The 18,810-nt window shown below is 37.3% G+C and overlaps 1 protein-coding gene across 4 annotated transcripts in view; it reads right to left on the bottom strand.

Moving 5' to 3' along the window:
- Positions 1-18,810, bottom strand: part of ARID4B (AT-rich interaction domain 4B) — an 88,196-nt gene that overhangs the window by 46,943 nt on the left and 22,443 nt on the right. For all 4 annotated transcript variants that reach the window (XM_041485478.1, XM_041485481.1, XM_041485480.1 and 1 more), the window contains exons 3-6: positions 10,876-10,986; positions 6,139-6,204; positions 5,455-5,545; positions 1,233-1,312 (exon numbers count right to left, since the gene is read on the bottom strand). In XM_041485478.1, the coding sequence (XP_041341412.1) occupies positions 1,233-1,312; positions 5,455-5,545; positions 6,139-6,204; positions 10,876-10,986 (348 nt within the window). The remainder of the gene's footprint in view (positions 1-1,232; positions 1,313-5,454; positions 5,546-6,138; positions 6,205-10,875; positions 10,987-18,810) is intronic.

The raw sequence follows: 18,810 nt of genomic DNA, 5'->3' as shown, positions 1-18,810 counted from the left end.
TGGTGACAGTGAATTGCAAATCAGTAACTTCTGGAAAAAACATCAAAAGCTTAGATGACAAAGACGATAAAAATAAGAAGCACAAGTCATCTGAATGTAAGGTTTCTTTGAACCTGACAAAACAATCCGAATTACTCTGATTCAGCCAAACAGGTCACGAAGCAATATATGTAGACCAAAATTTTCAACCCATGCACTCTAAGGTAATACTCCCGAAACCATATTAAAATACTATTTATGGAACAGAAGAAACCTATTCTTCAGTTGTTCTGATCATTAATAATGAAGAATTAATTGAAGGAATACCACAATCTTGAAAATTATAGCATTTCTATCGGAATCTATATTTAGGCATCTGCTTAGGCTCCCACCTGTACATATGTTTAATCCTGATTTTGGATTCTAGAAGATACCTGAATCTTTACAAGAATGCAGCATGCAAACAACAAACTCAGCTGACTGCAGTAGCAGCACACTTATGTAGAACAAAAAAACCCATCTTCAGCAGCTGTCCAATAAACAAACATGTTTACATAAATCTGACCATCCGTCCAGATTGTCTTACATAATATGAAGGAATAACGCTCACTGTGAAATTCCAATTATTTGAAATGTGCTACAAATGTTTGCATACTTTAATGTGTAAATCAACTCTAAGACATGAACCAGCTTCAAAATACTGGTAGCTGCTGTCAAATAAACAAGTAACAGCAACTAATTATTGGCCATTTAGAAGAAAAGCATTTATGTTTCATTAACTATTACAAATTGGGTTTAACCATTAAAAATGCAGCAGAACTTTATTATGTACAACATCATAAAGTTGTAATGTACATGAAAGACATTAGCTTTACGTTATAAATTATATTACTTTTCATGTTATAAGTATACTGTGATTTTTTTCATCACTAATACAGATAATTTTTTATACAATGCGAAGTAGTTGTGTGATTGCAGGTTTTTTGTGTGATCTACAATCTACAAATTATCAATAATATGAAAATGAAAAAGATAAAATGCCGATTTTGTTTCTTAACTTACACAGTTTGGTGAAATCTAACTGTATTTCTTGCTTTTAAAAAAGAATAAGCCAGACCCTGTGGATTGCACTTTGCATAACCCGTATTTTTAGCAGCATGGATACACATAACATACTAAAAACTGAGGGAATAAAAGTAGCACTTTTAATTTTTTCTAAACAAAAAGTTACAATATAAAAACTCTTCAATTACCTCACTCTCAGCAAAATGTCTTTCTCCTTTTAAACACAGGGAAGAGCGTCTCAGAGTCTTCTCATCACCATCATCAAATACTGCCACCAGATAAGAAGTGAGGAAAGAAAACATTTCTTTTTAACGCAGGATATTAATAAACAATTCATGTACATGTCAGAAAGAATGGGATATATATTCCTGTAGTCAGCCATCGGAACAAACCTATGGCCAGGTAATGCTGCAGATCCAGTAAAGCATTTCACAGATTGACCAAACACAAATACATAAGCTGCTCTCTCAAGATAGCTGCTTTACACTTGCATGCCTTGAGTAAACAGTAGTTGAGCAGAAAATTCATGGTGCCATGAAATTAAATGCAACACACTAGAATTCAAAACCTACTTTTTCTAACATTTTTCTAACATTCAGAAACTATTTTTTCTAGTATTTACAAATTTTAAAGAATTTAATTACACAACTCCTGTGATATTCAAGTAGAAGCTCTGCTTACCATGGAGAAACATAATTGGATATTTCTAGACAAAAGCTGCAATTTAACATTGTATGGAAGTTCAATGTCTTTCTCTACTGACTTCATGCAACTATGCTACAGAACAACAGCAATACCATCCTAAGATGACAATAGCCAAAGTGGTGACAATCATCAAAACCATTCTACTGACAGAACAACTATGCAGCTCCCAGTTTCTAGACTTTTTGCTATCTCTGCTATCACTAGATCCACTGCAAACAAGTCCATAATACAGTTCATTCAGCTACATCCTTTAGAATCCTGAAGTGCACTGCACACATTTAAGGTGGGGTCTTCAGAACATGATGAACTGGATGCATAAAAAGTAAGCTTTTGTCAAGTCTTCTGCAGGTACTTAACAGATGAAAACCTGGTGACAGATTTTAACTCTTAAGCTTTGCTTGTACTGTTCAGTGAGAAAAGAATTTATCTCTTCTCCCCTCTTGAGCAGTGATAATTATGTTCTTGCTCCCACACAGCAGTGACCTCAAAGACTTTTGTGGGCACAGAAACAACCCCAAGATAACATTAAAATACTTCATTTAAAAAAAAGTTTCAGCAACTTCTTAACATGTCTCTTTCACCTTCATTTAAACATCCTCTTCTGTCCATCAACAGATCAAAGCTACAGTCTTAGGAGAATGGCTGACCAGCAAGACCAGCAAGATTAGAAAGATTAAATTAATTTCTTGCTTTCTGATGGAGGGTACTCTACTCCTCAACATTTACTAACTCAAATAAAAATATACAAAAAGCAACAAGGTACATCAAAATTCTTGACTAATATTTACTTGATATTAAAGAACCTGTTATTTAGTTCCATGAATTTTTCATCACTATATAAAACCGAGTACTGTTGATGAAGAAACTTTCCCTTGTAACTACAATTCCCCAGCTTGTCTTATAGACTACAGTAATTGCTGAACACTGTTAATTGTGATACAGTATCAGTTAGAGATGCACATCCCTCACTTCAACATTTGTTGAAAAGTATCAATGACAAGAATCGCACACAAACCACTTAGATTCAGAACTGCATCTCAAATGGTCAATGCATAATTAAGCCCCACTTTGGTTAAGCGAAGCAGAAGTCAGCAGGTTCCTAATCCACTTTGTGTTAATTATCAAAACAGTCTCCTTACATAATGAGAGATAAAAAAAATAAATCTATCCACTTCAAGAGATAAGCTGACTACAGCAGAGGTAAACCTATTCTGAGCTAGGCAGGTAGCCACATAATGTGTCCTATGTGGTTATCTGCTTGTGGCCTCTTCCCTGCCAGAGGGAATCTTAATCTCGTTCCATAACATGAATACTTTCAGAGGAAAAGCTTGACCCCCCTGAAAGAATTATGTGGCGAGCATGGAACATATGGCTTAATGATTATGATATTCTGATCTATTGGAACATCCTGAAAACAATCTACTGAGCAGGCATCAGCAGTGCCATGTATTTAAAATCACATATTCTGAAATTGGACAAGAAAAGCCAGGGAGGGTGGGGAAGAAGATACAACTTAATGCAACCAAAACCACTTTGAATTCTGTGAAAAAGCATTGTAACAACAAAAAAGTGCAGAAGGGGATAAGACTACTTTTGAACATGCATAGCTCTGCATTTGCAGTAAAGCAAATAATCATGCCATTTTCTTCCCCCCCTCACAGTAAACACAGACTTTAAGAGACATTTATATGAATGACAAAACAGTCAATCTAGTTACCAGTACTTAAATACCTTGAGTTCTTTGAGGATTTTTCACAGGGCAGGCCAAACTAAGGACACTTATGTATGTATGTATGTGCATGTGTGTGTGTATATATATATATATATATATAAATTTATTTATTTGTATATGTATGCCTATTAAATTTACAAGTTTTATGCATATATATATATATACACATACATATACATACACACACACAGTGCTATACTAATTTTAAAAGACTATACTAGTTGGATTTTTATAAAAATTTAAATTTAGTTTTTGCTGTTCTTTGGTAGGAAAGCAGTAGCACAAAAAAAAAAAACACGTAAGCAAATTGATGCACAATTTCTATTCAGTCAACACCTTATGAATACAAGACATACAGGGACATTCAAAGCAACTTTGCCGATTCTTCAGTGCTAAAAGAGGTGTCAAGCAGCCCTCAAAGGGTTATTCCTCCCCAGATACTGCTGCAATGGCATATCTGGTCTTAAGTAACTTTTGGAAAGGTACTACTTCAGATGGATCTATGCCTTCACAAAGTTTTTTCACCAAATCACAGGAATTTTATTCACAAAATCATTAACAGTGCAAATAATTAGATGCTTCTCAGCTAGTGCTAGGACAACATTAGGCAACTGCTAGTTAAGATGAGTGCCAATTCTGGAACCTGGTAAATGGCAACTAGATCTTACAGTAGGACTTTCACTCAGATCTGCAAAGTCATCGCTGTCGGTAAAGGTAATTTTCATCTCATTCCAGTCACCCTCCTGACAAAGACTATTCTAATCATCCACAGCTAGAGTCAGTCCTCTACCAAAGTGCACTACACTGCCAGCAACTGTGCTGCTTTCACCAATTCTGCAAGGTCAACATGATTTTGTCTGCTTTTATCCACAAAACACAAGAGTTGAGACTGAAACCCATACTTCTTCCTATTTCCCAAGTTCAGAATTTTTGACAGACATCTCCTTTGACTGCAACTCTGTGACATCTACCTTCAAAATTTAATATGCATGGATTCCTATCTTATTCTTCTTGCTGAACTTCTAACCTCACACTTTCTCAGAAACATAAACAGAGACACACAACACAGTTCTAACACCAGCTATACCATTTGCTTCTTAAAAGCTCTTGTGTCTGATCCACTTCTGTACTAATTACCAAAACATTATCTATAATGTTAATTCTTGTCTTTGTACCTTATGTTTCACCCCATCCTAACCCAGCTGCACCTTTACTAACAGATTCTACTTTTCTACAATAGATTCTACAGGAAAACAGACATATTTTCTTCAACACTTATCTGTAAAGTCTTATGTAAATTCAGAGCTCCATTCCCTTCTGAAAGGACTATGACTAAGGAAAATAAACTCTTTCTCTAGTTGTTTAGCATCACCTCATTAACAATAACCCATACCTCAAAAGAACTAAGATCTAGCCTTCATCGTTCCATATCTACTCAGGAGAGGGCTACGTAGTTTTTCAAAAATCAATACATTTCCAGTATGTAAATTAAAAAAACCCTCCACCCTCCACTGGACATAGAGCATGTGGTATATTATCAAACATCTGAAATATCACATTATAATAAGCTATGTGTATTTTAACAGGAGCTGTTGTAAGGGCTAAGTCTGGGAGTGGGGAAAATTATGTGTTGCAGCTTGTGTTTTAAAAGCACTTCTTAACTTTTTTTTAAGGACATGTGACAGCATACTTTGCTTCAGAATATTTAGCAACAGTGTATTTAAAATCTAAGAAGCAGTCACCAGTTACAGAGCAATATAGAGCACCTTTATTTGATGTCCCAATTTCAGATCATAAAGGGCACAGTTCCTTGTAAAAACCCAAAATAAGTTTATCTTTAAAGGTTTTTCATAAAAATTCTGAATACCTAAACATCTCCAAAAAATCTCTCTCACCATGCTTAGGACATGTCCAGGTCACAGGCTTATTTCTGAGTCAGAAGTTTTATTCAAATACATAAATCTTTCTCTTACCTACAGTATACCAACTTGCATCTGTTAATTTGTTGATAACTGCTTCCTGGTATGTTCCATCTGGATTCTTCACTTCCACAACAGTTCCTACCTAAAATAGAGAACTCACTTAGCACTGGAGAGTTTCTAAAACAGGCAATGAAATCAACGATTTTGTGTTAGCAAACAGAGATAACTTCTAGCCTATTCCATGTCAAATATAAAATGTTTTTCCAGTTTCACTTGAATATACTTGTATCTTTCAAACTTCTTTCAGTCCTTTAAAATAAGCCAACTAACTGAGCTGATTATTTCCTGCCAGCAGGTGGGGAACAAGAACCAATTTGAGTGATGTCATTCTCTTGTATAAGAGCTTTCCCCATCAAATCCTCCTGCCGAGTTCTCCAAAGGAATGGTGACTAAAATCAGTGCCAGCCATACTTCTTAGCTTTAAGGTAAAAAGAACAAAGAGGCTTGCACCAGCCTGCACTGTATCCTCTTTAACTACAAAGACAAAATCTAACATGAAGAAGATACTATCTCTAACTTTGTAGCATTACCTTTTATGCTTTAGGATCCTACCTAGCCTGTGTAATAAGTTGAACCTTCTACTCTCACCCCATACCGTATATGCACATTTATGTCAAATACTGAAAAGAAAAATGTTTTTCAAAGCATTAGGAAGATATAAAGCAAATTTATTACCTTTAAGGGACCCTTAATGTGGTCATCTTGCACTTCCACTGTTGAAGAATCGTGCCTAAAGGTCACCTAAAAAATATAATTCAACTGACAATCACTTGATACAATTGAGCAGCATAAGCACATGCAAACGTCAATAGCCCTTCTCTTACTCTCATTTTACAGTTAATCACCATAATCATCCCACTTGCTGAAAGCTGTCTTGTTCATATATTTTAGAAATATGAGGGGCTAATTCCTTAGTTATCAAATCTCCTAAAATATTTTTATCTTTCACAATAGAATCATTACCTCTAAAGGAAATAACAGACAAAATTGTCAAATGGCTCAAAATTATCTCTGCAGTTCTCTTAAGTTATTTGAATGTCTCTAGTACCACAGAAAGGAGAAAGTTTCAAGACTTCTGAGTACAACTTTAATGAAACACTTATATTTCAATGCTTTGAAATCAAACAGTTTTAGCACCTTTATCTTTTGCTGATAAAAGTGCATTTTTCACCTAACAGTTGAAAGATTCACAAAAGTACAGGACACTGCTGTCGACTAAACAAAATGAACAACTCAAACAGGCTTTCAGTTAATGTCAGCCTAGCCTACACACAGAGCTCATAAGAAGAAAATGTAAAACCAGCTAACTTTTCAGTCCTTCAAAACCAGAGTTAGTAAATCCTGTAAACATATTAAATTATTTTCCCCTGTAATTCCCATAAAGATACAAAGGCTGTTGTCTTTAATCCTACACATTCTGTCCTCAGAAAAAAAAAATTGGTCTGGAAATTCAAATGTATGATTAAGTTATCTGTACCAGGTGCTACACACCTTTTGTTTCATTTACAATTAACTTGGTAATACCAAAAGTCATAGGATTAATTACATCTGAAGTTTTATTTCCACTCCAGTTTTAAAATTACAGGAAACTGAGAAAATTCTGGAATTACATTTTATGTACCTATGTACCTTTATTAACACAAAAATGATGTTCTGATGTTCACCAGAACAAACTCCCTTGGTGTATTGATGTTGAAGTAGATGATGTTTTACTGATTACTTGAAATAAGTAAGAATGTAACATGAGATCCAGCTGTGTAACACTAGCTCTCAGCTACAGCAATCCTACATCAAAAGTCTGGAGTTGTTTCACAAGTGTACCCACGAGCCCGTTCACACTGCTGTTGAGAGCTTCACTGTGGCACACAGGAACAGCAAAGTTTCCTTCAGAACCACATTGTTCTCTAACATCAACTCTCCTACACAGCCTTCTCAGAGAGCAGATTTTAAGGAGTTTTGCCAAGAACAGCACCTAAAACCAGGACTGAAGACAATCTATCTTGATTGATTAGAAAACAAATGCACTAAAATGCTACACTGCCCCTTCCAGGTGTTACTTCAATGGAATAGTTGTCTATCTTTCTTGTAGTCAGAACTATCAGAACTACAGCATCACATACAGTTGTGAGAGTGTGCTCTTTTTAGACCTGCACATCTCACTTGCTGATGGCAAATACTTTGTCCACCACACAGACAAAATCATATCTTGTAACCAAAAGTCAAAGGATTCAGGCTAGGAATCAACTGAGCAAGGACTACCCTTCTGAACTTCATCCTGACAGATACAGGTATTTAATTCTCTCTTTGCAGAAATTTATCTAGAAAGCCAAAACTCAGTTAAGATGCAAAATAATCTGAAACCAAGGGTCACTAGTGGCTCATACAAAATACCCAGTACATCAGTTTTGCTTTAGAGACATCTGGTTTTATTTCCTTTCTGAAATTATCTTAAATGTATTTTGCAGCAAAAAGGAACTCTATAACAGGAGTCAGCCACAATGTATTCTATGAAAGATAAACAAAGCAAATTGTTGTTGCGTATTCCAGAATGGTTTGTCTTTTTAAAAGGGGCTTTGACTCTTTGCGGGGAGAGTTTTGATACCAACAGTTTTTGCTTCTTGCGATATTCATATGTACTCAAAAAATATCGGTTATTAACATAAATATTCAAACTCCAAACTCAGTGTGACACTGCTGGCGTTTCTTGAGGAAGAGAAAAGCGATGTCAGTATTTACTAGTTGTGGGTTTTAATTCTCACAATATTTAGCAGTGTGAAACCTTTCTGTCTCAGGCAAAATATTAAGATATTCAACACATCATCAACTTGTTTAGACTCAGTGGAATTTCTTTTTTCTTCACCATCCTGAAAAGAGAGACCTAGTAAGTCCTATTACAGCAGAAGCTTTACTTATTTCTTTTTAAAAAAGGCCTACAAAGAAAACCGTTTCTTCTGAAACTTCTGTGCAGGGTGCCCAAACGCAAGTGGTGGTGGATGATTTTTCTAATTGATTTAAGAGATGCTGCCAAAATAAACTGGCTTAAACAACTCTCTAAATAAAGCTATAATAGATCTGATAAAGTAGACACTCCTGTAACACCCAAAGCCTTGCCCTTGAGTCAAATTTATACTGCCTTCAACACTTTTGAAAAGTCCAGGCAAATCTGAAGTTCTGCTTTCCATGAGCAAGTGTGCTATGCTGTTATATGTTACTGCAGAATTCTGTACTGTGTGCAGAATCTGCCAAAGACTACTAAACTGCCAAATGCAGTACCTATTGATACTGAAATTGTAAGTACATAGCACCTGTATTAAATTAAATGAAGTTTTTAAATTATGCTGTAATGGGAAAGTTAACATGAAGGAATCTCCTCAAAATATTCTAGGAAGCAGAATTCAACAGAAGAAGAAAGCACATAAAAGGAGACACAATTAAACATATTTTACTTGTCTCAAGATTACAATACTCCATATCGAAAGAATTTTGATGCCATTCTACTTTCTCAACAGAACATCTAGTTATAAACTTAAATGACTGCTTTACACTAAAATTAACAGTATGAAGTTAACTGACTTTCCTTCTGCTCTAGTAGTTCTAGAAGACTAAGGCATAAAATATAAACTGGGGCCAAAAGAAACCCACTCAGCAAGTGAAAAAAATAATGCAGAAGATAAACTACCAAAATTCCGGACAAAGCACACCTGCTAATGAGAATCTTTGTTAGAGCTAATAGTGGGGAAAGTATGCACATGCCAGGAAGAGCTAAACAGATTTTCAGAGAACATCAGAGGGCCACTGCTAAGTTTAAGAAATATACATTCTTGGTGGAGAAAAAACAATGTCAACAGATACTGTTACAGCACTTAACACACAAAAATCTCAACCACATTACTCTAGAAAGCAACAACTGGGGCCAAACTGCTCTAAGCAATACAGTAATAGTGAGCACACACACACAAAACCTCCTGTACAAAATCTCCACATACTATTCACAGAAATATTCACATTGGCTTTCATGTCAAGATCTTTCTGCAAACCTTGCAGTGACAAAAATTCAAGTGATAAACCCATAAGAAAATACTTAGCACTGAATAATGAATAGCAAGTGGTCATCTAAGTAGGGGGACTGAAAGTCCCCCAAAGAACTGAAATGAGTTAAGATTTCACTGATCTAGGCACAACAAAATTCCTGTACTTAAATACTGATGCTTAACAGCTCAAATGGCAATACCTAATCACTTAAACCCAGTGGTACTGTAAAGCATAGACCAGCTGATGCTATTCAGAGTTTTGACTAATGAAATGAAAACACCACTGATTTGCTCCTCTGGCAGATTTAAGACTAAAATCTTCTTGTTGTATTTAACATTACTATCAAATAAGTGACAATAGACCTTCCCACCAGGGTTTATGGAGAGTGGCTGCTCACTCCCTCAGACACACTACAGGCAAAAATCAGCCACAGCATGAGGGCAGAGTCAAATAATGCACAGTAGTTTATAGTGTGCAATAGCCTTCAATAATAGGTTATCGCCACTCACATTTCATACATTTTCCACTTAAATTTACAGTAGATGTAAGAAAAATATTCTGCCACTATAACTCTCGGAGAGCAACAATCTAACTTGTATTTTCTAGGTGGTTTTCATCCTTGCTCTGCAATGTTTCTATATGAGGTTAAGAGGCAAAGCAGAAAAATAGTACCTCCTCCCAAATCAGTTTTTAGGGCAACATTATCCCAACAGCAATACACAGCCATTTTGCAGGGTATTGCTCTCTTTATTCCTAGAAATGATACTTTAAATTTTCAAGGAATGTTAAAATGTTTATCTTGCAATCCCTTTGCAGAATTTTTAATTGTCCTGCATGTGGCTTGTATTGATTCAGTCATTAACTCGTTATCATAAAGCTTAGGTGAGATCCCTGGCTTGCTACTCTGGAAGACTCAATATGCCAAGTGGTTTTTGGAAGGCAAAAGGTTTCAGCTTATTCTTGAAGCATTACCTGGCTAAATGGCAGTGACCTGTACTCCTCAAGTAAAAGATATCCTATTAAAGCCTACTTTGAGTAGTCTTAGCTATTTTCTGGCAATATTGTCCCATATATGAGCCTACATTTGTCACATTTTAATCAATTACTTTAAGGTCAGCCTATGGCATTGAAGGTCAAAAACACACAGATGACAAAGTAGTGACAGAAACAGAACATATTTATTTGTGTGAGTGGGAGAATCCCTCCCACCCCAACAATAATAAGCTTACTGTTATTTCAAAGACTGTAATACCAGCCTCCAAGGACAGGATAGCCTCTTAGCTGTCCTGAGACTAAAAAGAAATTTCATATTGCACCATTATGAACATTCATCACTTTTTTATCCCTCCTCAAAAAAGTGCTTGCAGGAAAACCGCATACCTTGACTTTGACAAGCCTTTTTGCTGTCTTGATCTTGGCTTCACAGAAGGCTCCTCTATACTTCGCACTCACATCAGTGCCCACCGTGAGATAGGGAGGCTCATCAATTGCCTGGAACGGAAAGAAAAACAACTGCTTTTTAATTACTGACTACTGGCAATACAGCTACCATAGCGTCACCAGTTTCTGTGGACAAAGTATTACAATACAGCCCGATGAAACTTAAACTGACAGCAGTAGAAACACAGAACACAACACTAAGCTAATAAAATGAATATCATTACAATCTCATAATATCCAAATATAATCTCCTCATATAAGGTCATAAATACAATAAATGGATACCACAGTTATCTACAACAAGCACCACACAGGTTTCCAGCCTCTGCACCATCTGAAGACTTAGCAGGTGATCAATTCTGCTGCGATGGTGAAGACCAACCAAGTGTTCTACTGTCTCCTTAAATTGCTTCAAACCTGATTAAGTCACATGAAGACACTGATGTTTATTTCCCTCAAATAATTAAGGTTCATTTTTCATTAGTAAATAGAACAACTCTGAGGAGATTTTGCTTTTTCACTTCTGAAGAAAGTAAATGATAAAGGTAATGATCATCAGGAGAGCAGCCCACGGGCAAGGTTACAGTAGGAGACTGACAGAGACTAAATCACAATGCAAGTGAAGGGTCCAGACAAAAGGCAAGGTTTTATGACATGAAACACAGAACAGGTGACACCCAAACAGGGAAATAAGAAACAGAAGAGGTGGGAAATAAGAGAACATAGGTCAAATCAGTATACTGAGTGAGATCACAAAGGCACAGTTCCTTCAAAGGAAGTCCATCTTCTCTCACACAACCTCTCCTAACGTAACCTGGGTGACGAGATTCCAGATAACTGAACCACTTATGAAGTATCACTTCATCGACTCTGGGTCAGAAGAGGGAAGGCAGAGGGTGACATGCAAGAGGAGTGAGGTTTGTTTTCAAGAGCTGCAAGCCACCATGGAGACCCAGACAAGAGCAAAGCAAAGACATTTAAGCCCTTATCGAAGCCACATTGTATTTCTGTGCCCCTATACATTCAAACACAGCTTAAAAGGGGCATCTCTGGCACATCCAGATTCTCTGTGGGAAAAATATAGAGATAAATCTTCACAGGCATCAGAGACTGATACTATTTGAGACTAAGGTGCTTGCACTCAACATCAGATAATGCCTACTAGCTGCTCCCAGTTCCAATACATCAGAAGGCATGGAAATGTGTACTTGAATGCTCCAATGCACAATTTTTCAGACATTTAAGTTCTATAAAACTTGAAATTGAGAAACATTAGATGCTACAGGGTTAACTCCTTATTAATGATGCTTTTTACAGTGACTCTGTTCCAGCCTCTCTCTCTCTCACTGGCAGGCAATAGAATATATTTCTGAGTAGTATAAAATCATTATCAATCTGCACTTTCTAAGATCATCAGAAGCATGAATGCACTAATGAACCCCTTGCTCTCTCTCCCTGCATGTGTGGTACGTGACTGCATGCAGAGTAGTAGGATATACTACACTGGTGGTAGTACATCCATGAACACCTATCCTTTCCTAATCCAGGCTTAATACCAATAAAACTCCATCGAGATTAACAAGGAATCTGTTAAGCGTGTTGGGATTCTGAAATTCATTCCCTCTTTGCTTGCCCAACAGTACTTGCCTTTGAGGCAAGCTGCCATGCTTTTCTCTTGCTGCACTTGGATGGATGCTGAAAGAGGGACTCAGGTGGTGATAAATTTGATTTTGGTCAGCACTTGCACTGAAGTAAACCAAGAAGTGGCTTGTCTCCCACAATATGAACCTGAGCAGAGGAAAGCAGCAATGTATTCTCCTGCAAAGACAGTAAAGCTCTAAAAGGGGAGCATCCCTCCTGCTCCACTGCACTCTGTAGTGAAGGAACTCATTCACCACTACAGGGGTGATGGCATTTCATGCCAGTTCATCTTCCAAAGTTAAAAGGAATTGTAAAGTACTGAGATTACTTTAACAAGATTGACAGACTCCAGACAGATCCACACAGATGCACACAGCTATGGTTCTACTATAAACAAAACTTAAAGAGCTGGTTTGTCAGTGTCAGTCTATACTTCCCTATTCAGACGAAAAAATTATCAGAAAGACCAATCCACAATGTCAATATGAACTTACAGAAAAATACAGAACACTTTTTCTTTACTGCTATTGACACTAACTAAAACAAAAAAAATGAATTTTGAGCACCAAGAAAATTTGAAGCTCTGGTCTTTGTTTGAAAATTTATGGTGGAGGAACAGGCAAGTCAACAACCAAACTTTAAGCAGGACTTTAAATTCTTATAAAGATCATAATTACCAGTATTGTCATTACTTTATCACTACTGTAACATATTCTTAACAACTTCTTCCAGAAAGAATATTCATTCAAAAAACAATATGTGTAAGAACTTCTGTTACTAAACACACAAGTTAATTTCAATCTCTAGCCTGTCCTTTGAAATTACTCTTATTCCTCTCACCGAAATTAGTTAATATTTACTACTCTAAAGAACAGCAACATATGGAGTATTTGATTACTGATGTAGGTAAGTTTAGTAAAAATACAATATTGGAGGAGCTTTTGAGAGAAAAATTATGAAATTAATTTCTTTAACTGCCACTATAAATCATTATATACTCTAAAACAGTATCTGAAATCTTCAATGGATACATACTGGATTTTTTCCTGCAATTTTGTCATTCCATTGAAAGACAAATTACATGGGCTTTCTCCCCACCCAAATCACTTAACTGAAATTTCCAAGATACTTCCTTCATTGTGACAGAGTAACAGCTGAAAGAGGCAAGTTAAAATAATTAACAAAATGTGATGCATTATAATGAATGGAAACTAAAAAAATAAAAATAATTATCAGAGTCTGGCATTAATTTAAGATAACTGACTTTGTCATTCGCACCAACTCTGAGTCACCTGTTCTCAAGTAGGTTTTATTCAATTCCACCAACATCAAAGAGATTAAAAATTAGTATACAGCTATTTTTACCTTTCTGTTATCCCTTCCCTGCTTTGTGCTTACGTCATTTATTAGATGCCCTTATGCTCAGACTGAATGCATCTTTGTCTATTTAATTTTGACATGTTTCATCAGGACTTGTTTTTATTCTTTTTTTTAGGTTTTTCAGAGCAGGTTTCCTGAAGATAAAAAACTAACCAGTACACTAAAATGCTGCTAGAATTTGACAGTCCACTAATCTTGGAAAAGGTATTGCAAACATACTGAAAATATCTTAACAAGAATAACTGCAGTGATACTTAAAGGGGGGGGGGGGGGGGGTCTACCCTACAATACAAAAAAGTTCTGAGCTTCCTAAAATTCTTGAAGGCCTCTTAAAACAAAACTGTACTAGTCTCATTCGTTGCTGTCTCAGCCTTTATTTTATTTTAAAAGATAATGTGAATTGGCATTTACATTCTATATGTGAACATTATCACCTACACTTTATAATTTAAAGATAAGAATCATTGTTTCAGGAGCTTATCAGTAAACGTCTGCCATCAGTAAACTTCTTACAATCAGTAACTTCTGTCAACAGCAAAACTGAAACTATGGCCAGCACACGCCATCATTCATGTATAATGAGATCATGAACTTCTTTCATTCCGAGCAGCTTCAATACACACTCCAGGATATCCTGTCAATGTTTCTATCTCTCTATATGTACTCTTTTGAAAATCTCAGAGTTCACACTGTAAGGAGAAAAGTGAAGCTGATGGCAGTATCTCGGCTTGCTCGTTTCCTTGTTTAGTTAGCTACTGCCAGAAGACTGGCACTGTAGGTCTTCACGGAGACCGCTGACAGACGGTTCCCAGAGGAATCAGTATTTGTCCGCACGAATGACCGAGGCCAGGCTACCGAAGGGGAGCCGGCTCAGCGGGGCGACACCAGGAGTCAGCCACTCGTCCGCACACGGACACCAGGGCAGGGCTGTACCCCGCGGCCACCGCCCGGCGGGGGCTACGGAGAGGCTGTTTTGGGAAAGAGATCGCGATGAGCCCTTCACCAGCATCCGCTGCAGCGGGGGCTGAGCGCTACCAGGGCGGTTCGAGCCGCGTCCCGAGGAGCGGGACACAGCCGGGCCGATGCTCCAGCTTCGGCAAGGCCGCCGGAGGAAGCCGGCGACCGGGCGACTTGCTCGGCTCACTGGGGTGGGCAGCCGGGTACCGGCGATCCTCCGGGGAGCTGCCGCTTTAAGGGGAGGGGCCGGAGCCGGGAAGCTGCCAGAAGTTTCTGGCTGCCGAGCCAGCCCCGAGCGCAGCCGCCCGCCCTCACCCTCTCCCCGAAGGCGCCCACGGCTCCGGCAGATTAAGCGCGGATTGCCGTAAACTAAATTTGTCCCCTTAAGGCGATTGCCGGGTAAATCTGCACGCAGGGCTTCCCGGGAGCCTGCCGCTGCTGCAGTCGGGCACGGAGCACCACCAGCGCCAGCTCCCGGGATCCGGCCGGGGAAACGTGCGAGCGCTGCCCGCGGCCCTGCAGTGCAGCTCCCCCGGAGCGCCGCTGGAATGCGCCTGGCGTTGAATGTCCTAAATCATCGGAAAATAAAAAAATGTTCCGGCGCTGTCTTGGGTGAGCAAGAAGGGATAAAAAGAAAAGCATTTCCTGCAGTCTTGCACTTTCCATTAAGAAATCCAAACTAATGGACAACCGCCATGCTACTACTAGCACCTACTTTTGTTTTATTAATGGGAGTAGGATGAATAGTTTCTCCGCTATCTCAATTCACAACTGCTGTGTGCGCAGAGGAGCTGCAGCACAGGCTGCCGCAGCTGAAAAACTGTTTTACCACTTAAATAAGAAGCAGTCTCTAGGTGACCAGTCAGCAATTTCCACCAATTCAGTGGCGGAATTTTCTTTGGCAGGAAAAGCAGGCTGCTGGAAGGGTTCTGCTCCAGCCTTCGAGCTGATTATACCTGGAAGGACTGATAAATGGCTAGATGCCCACATCATAAAACAACCTGCACATCTTCTGAATTTGGACATTTACTTCGGTATTAATAGTTCTGGTCTTCCATATATGAGGGAGAAAACACACAGAGACCTCTCCTGGGTACTGTGGAATACACATTTTAACACTGCAATCTAAAATGGTAGCATCATGCTTCAACATACATTTTGAAGCTGTAAAGAAGTTGGTTTTCCAGCAATTTTTTTTTACACACATATATTTTTCCATCTACGTGGGATGAAATCATCCTCACATCTCTTCTTTCAACTGTGCTGCGTTACTATATTCAAATTCCTTTGTAAAGTCTGTCGTGCCATACAGCAGCTGAGAATATTGCTTTACATTGTGCTTTGCCCATAAGCACATCTACTACGGTGTGTGTGAATGTATTATTTCTATCTATCTCCTAATCTGTGTTCTTCTGCACCGTGCACAGGATGTTCCAAGTAAACCACATGAAAACAAGATTAAGTATTCAATCTAGAAACACAGCAGACATGGTTATTAGGAAAGCCTGCAGGACTGCTTTTGGAGTAATATACAAAGAGAAAAACCTTCCCTCAGTCTTTCATGTATATGAAGTCTGAAGAGCCAAGATTTTAGTTTACATTAAACATTCAAAATTCAGCATTTATCTACTCTGCAAGACTCTTGAGTCAAGAAACTATATTTTCAACAAGCTATTCCACAATTAGTGAAAAGAAAGGGCTGGTTTTGAAAATTTAAGATTTGTTTAATTTCACTAACCAAGGTTTAGAGAAAGCTTGTTAAATACTCAAGACCCTCTCCTCCTGACCCCGCCTGGCATCCAAATTATTACTGAGTTTCAAAAAGAAACATCATAAGGCTCAAAATCTGATTTCTTTTCTCACCCACAGTAAGCATGAGGAGCAGTGGCAAAACTTTTTTCCTACTGCCTATGGTATTTTGAAGTTATTTTTCCAAAGAAAGTATTTTCTCATTGTTTGTCCATAGTCCATAATTTAAGATGGAAACACAGTTTGCAACTGGAATCATTACACACGTACTTGACTATTCCATCTACAGTCATCCCAGTCCCATAATTTAGTAGGAAAACCCATCAATAATACCCCACTACTTCAATCCAAAACCAAGCCAAATCTTAAAGTCTTCTAATGAAGAGCAAAAATTTCACATAGCTGGAACCTTAAACTCCCTTTCCATCCTGCAGAATTAGCAGCCACCTCAAAGTAATTCAATAGGCTTTCAGAAGCTTTTGGGGCAATGAAGGCTTGAAAAGACTCAGTTTTAAAAAACATATATTTTTAAAAAAAAAAAAACAAGAGTAAATTCAACATCTCCTAGACAAGTTCTGAAAAAAACATATTCATGAACACAGGTGAAAAAACCACAAACACATATGAAATTTTCTCCCCGATACTAATGCATTTAACTTATAGATTATTACATCTTAAATACTTTCAAACTGCAGTACGTTCCACCCAATAGCAGAGATCCACCTACACATTGCAGAATCAATCTTTTAATAAGCAAAATCACAGTGTAATTAGGAGTGCAAGATTTTGCTTACAGTTCAACCTGCTGTAGTTCAGAGGATGTTCAATTTTATTATAATAGCAGACATGTTCAGAAAAAAACTATTATTATAACATTTCTAATATACTTAATTTTGCAGACAATATCTTTATAGTTGATTTCAAATACATTTCTCATGTATTTTCAAAGCAACAAAGCTAAGAAACTTCTAAAACCTTTCCACAAACCGTATCACCAAGGCACACAATTCCTCAAAGGCAAATGAAGTATTCAAAACAAAGACTGGAGCCCAAAAAATAAAAAATTCCTTTTAAAAAAGTAAATCAATTGGCCCATCATCCACCTTCCAGAAATGAGAAGACCACAACAGGAAGCAGGAGGAATTTTTCAGAAACTTGTAAACTACAAAATAGAATAAAAGGCAGTGATGTTTTCCACATGAAAAGGCTACTACATGAAAGCCCAAGAGTAAGAGTGTGCTTTGAGCATATTTTCTTCTGGCTGAAAAATCAGACTTTTACTTCCTTTTTGTTTTGTTACTGTTGTACATTTCATAAAAAGGCAGAACTATTTATGTGCGTGTGTGTATATATATATATATATACATATATACACATTTATGAAGGAAAATGGTTCAATTTTATCAATATTTGCCCACAAATCAAAATTATGGTAGGAAACATCCTGACCAAACCAAACATTCACAAGTTAAAAGGAGGGGGGAGGGGAATTCTTGTAATGAAACCTATTTCCAGTTTCAATTTAAAATCTACAGGAAGTTTCAAGTAACACCTCACCAATCTTGTAAGCAAACATTATACATCAAGTAACTGGCAAAATATCATTGTTGTCTATCCCCTCAACCAAGCTGGAAATTACCAGAGCTTAGCGCACTGATGTCTGGAAGCATTAAACCAACTTCTGACAGCTTTAGCCTTCCCCACAGGTGCAAAGCAGGTATTTTCTTTTATTTCAAATTATTCAGTTTGATCAGTCCAGTGCCAAGCTTATTTAAAGTTCTTGAAGACTTGAAAGGGTTCAAAAGCTGATTTTCCTCTCCAAATAAAAGTGAGCTGTGCAAAGGATTTACAGGTTCTAAGATCATGAAGGACCAAGAGACCCAAAACAAGAAATTCAATCCAGTAATCACAAGTAACATTTCTTTTATTTATTGTATCTCTATTAAATGCAGAATGGATTTTCATTCTTTTTACTTACCCATGTAAAGTTGAATTTTTATGGAACTAATTACTTTTTTTTTAACTATAAGTTGATGAATAAAATTATAAAAATATTTTAACTATACTAAGAAAATGAGAAGTAACAATTTAAGGATTTTAATAAGTTAGTCTATCCTAGTCATTGCCAAAGAGCAGCTCAATTCTCCA

Source organism: Pyrgilauda ruficollis, unplaced genomic scaffold (genome assembly GCF_017590135.1).
Source record: "Pyrgilauda ruficollis isolate IOZ18807 unplaced genomic scaffold, ASM1759013v1 scaffold70, whole genome shotgun sequence".
NCBI lineage: Eukaryota > Metazoa > Chordata > Aves > Passeriformes > Passeridae > Pyrgilauda > Pyrgilauda ruficollis.
The sequence above is the reverse complement of the archived record's forward strand: the minus strand, read 5'-3'. Positions and strand labels throughout refer to the sequence as shown.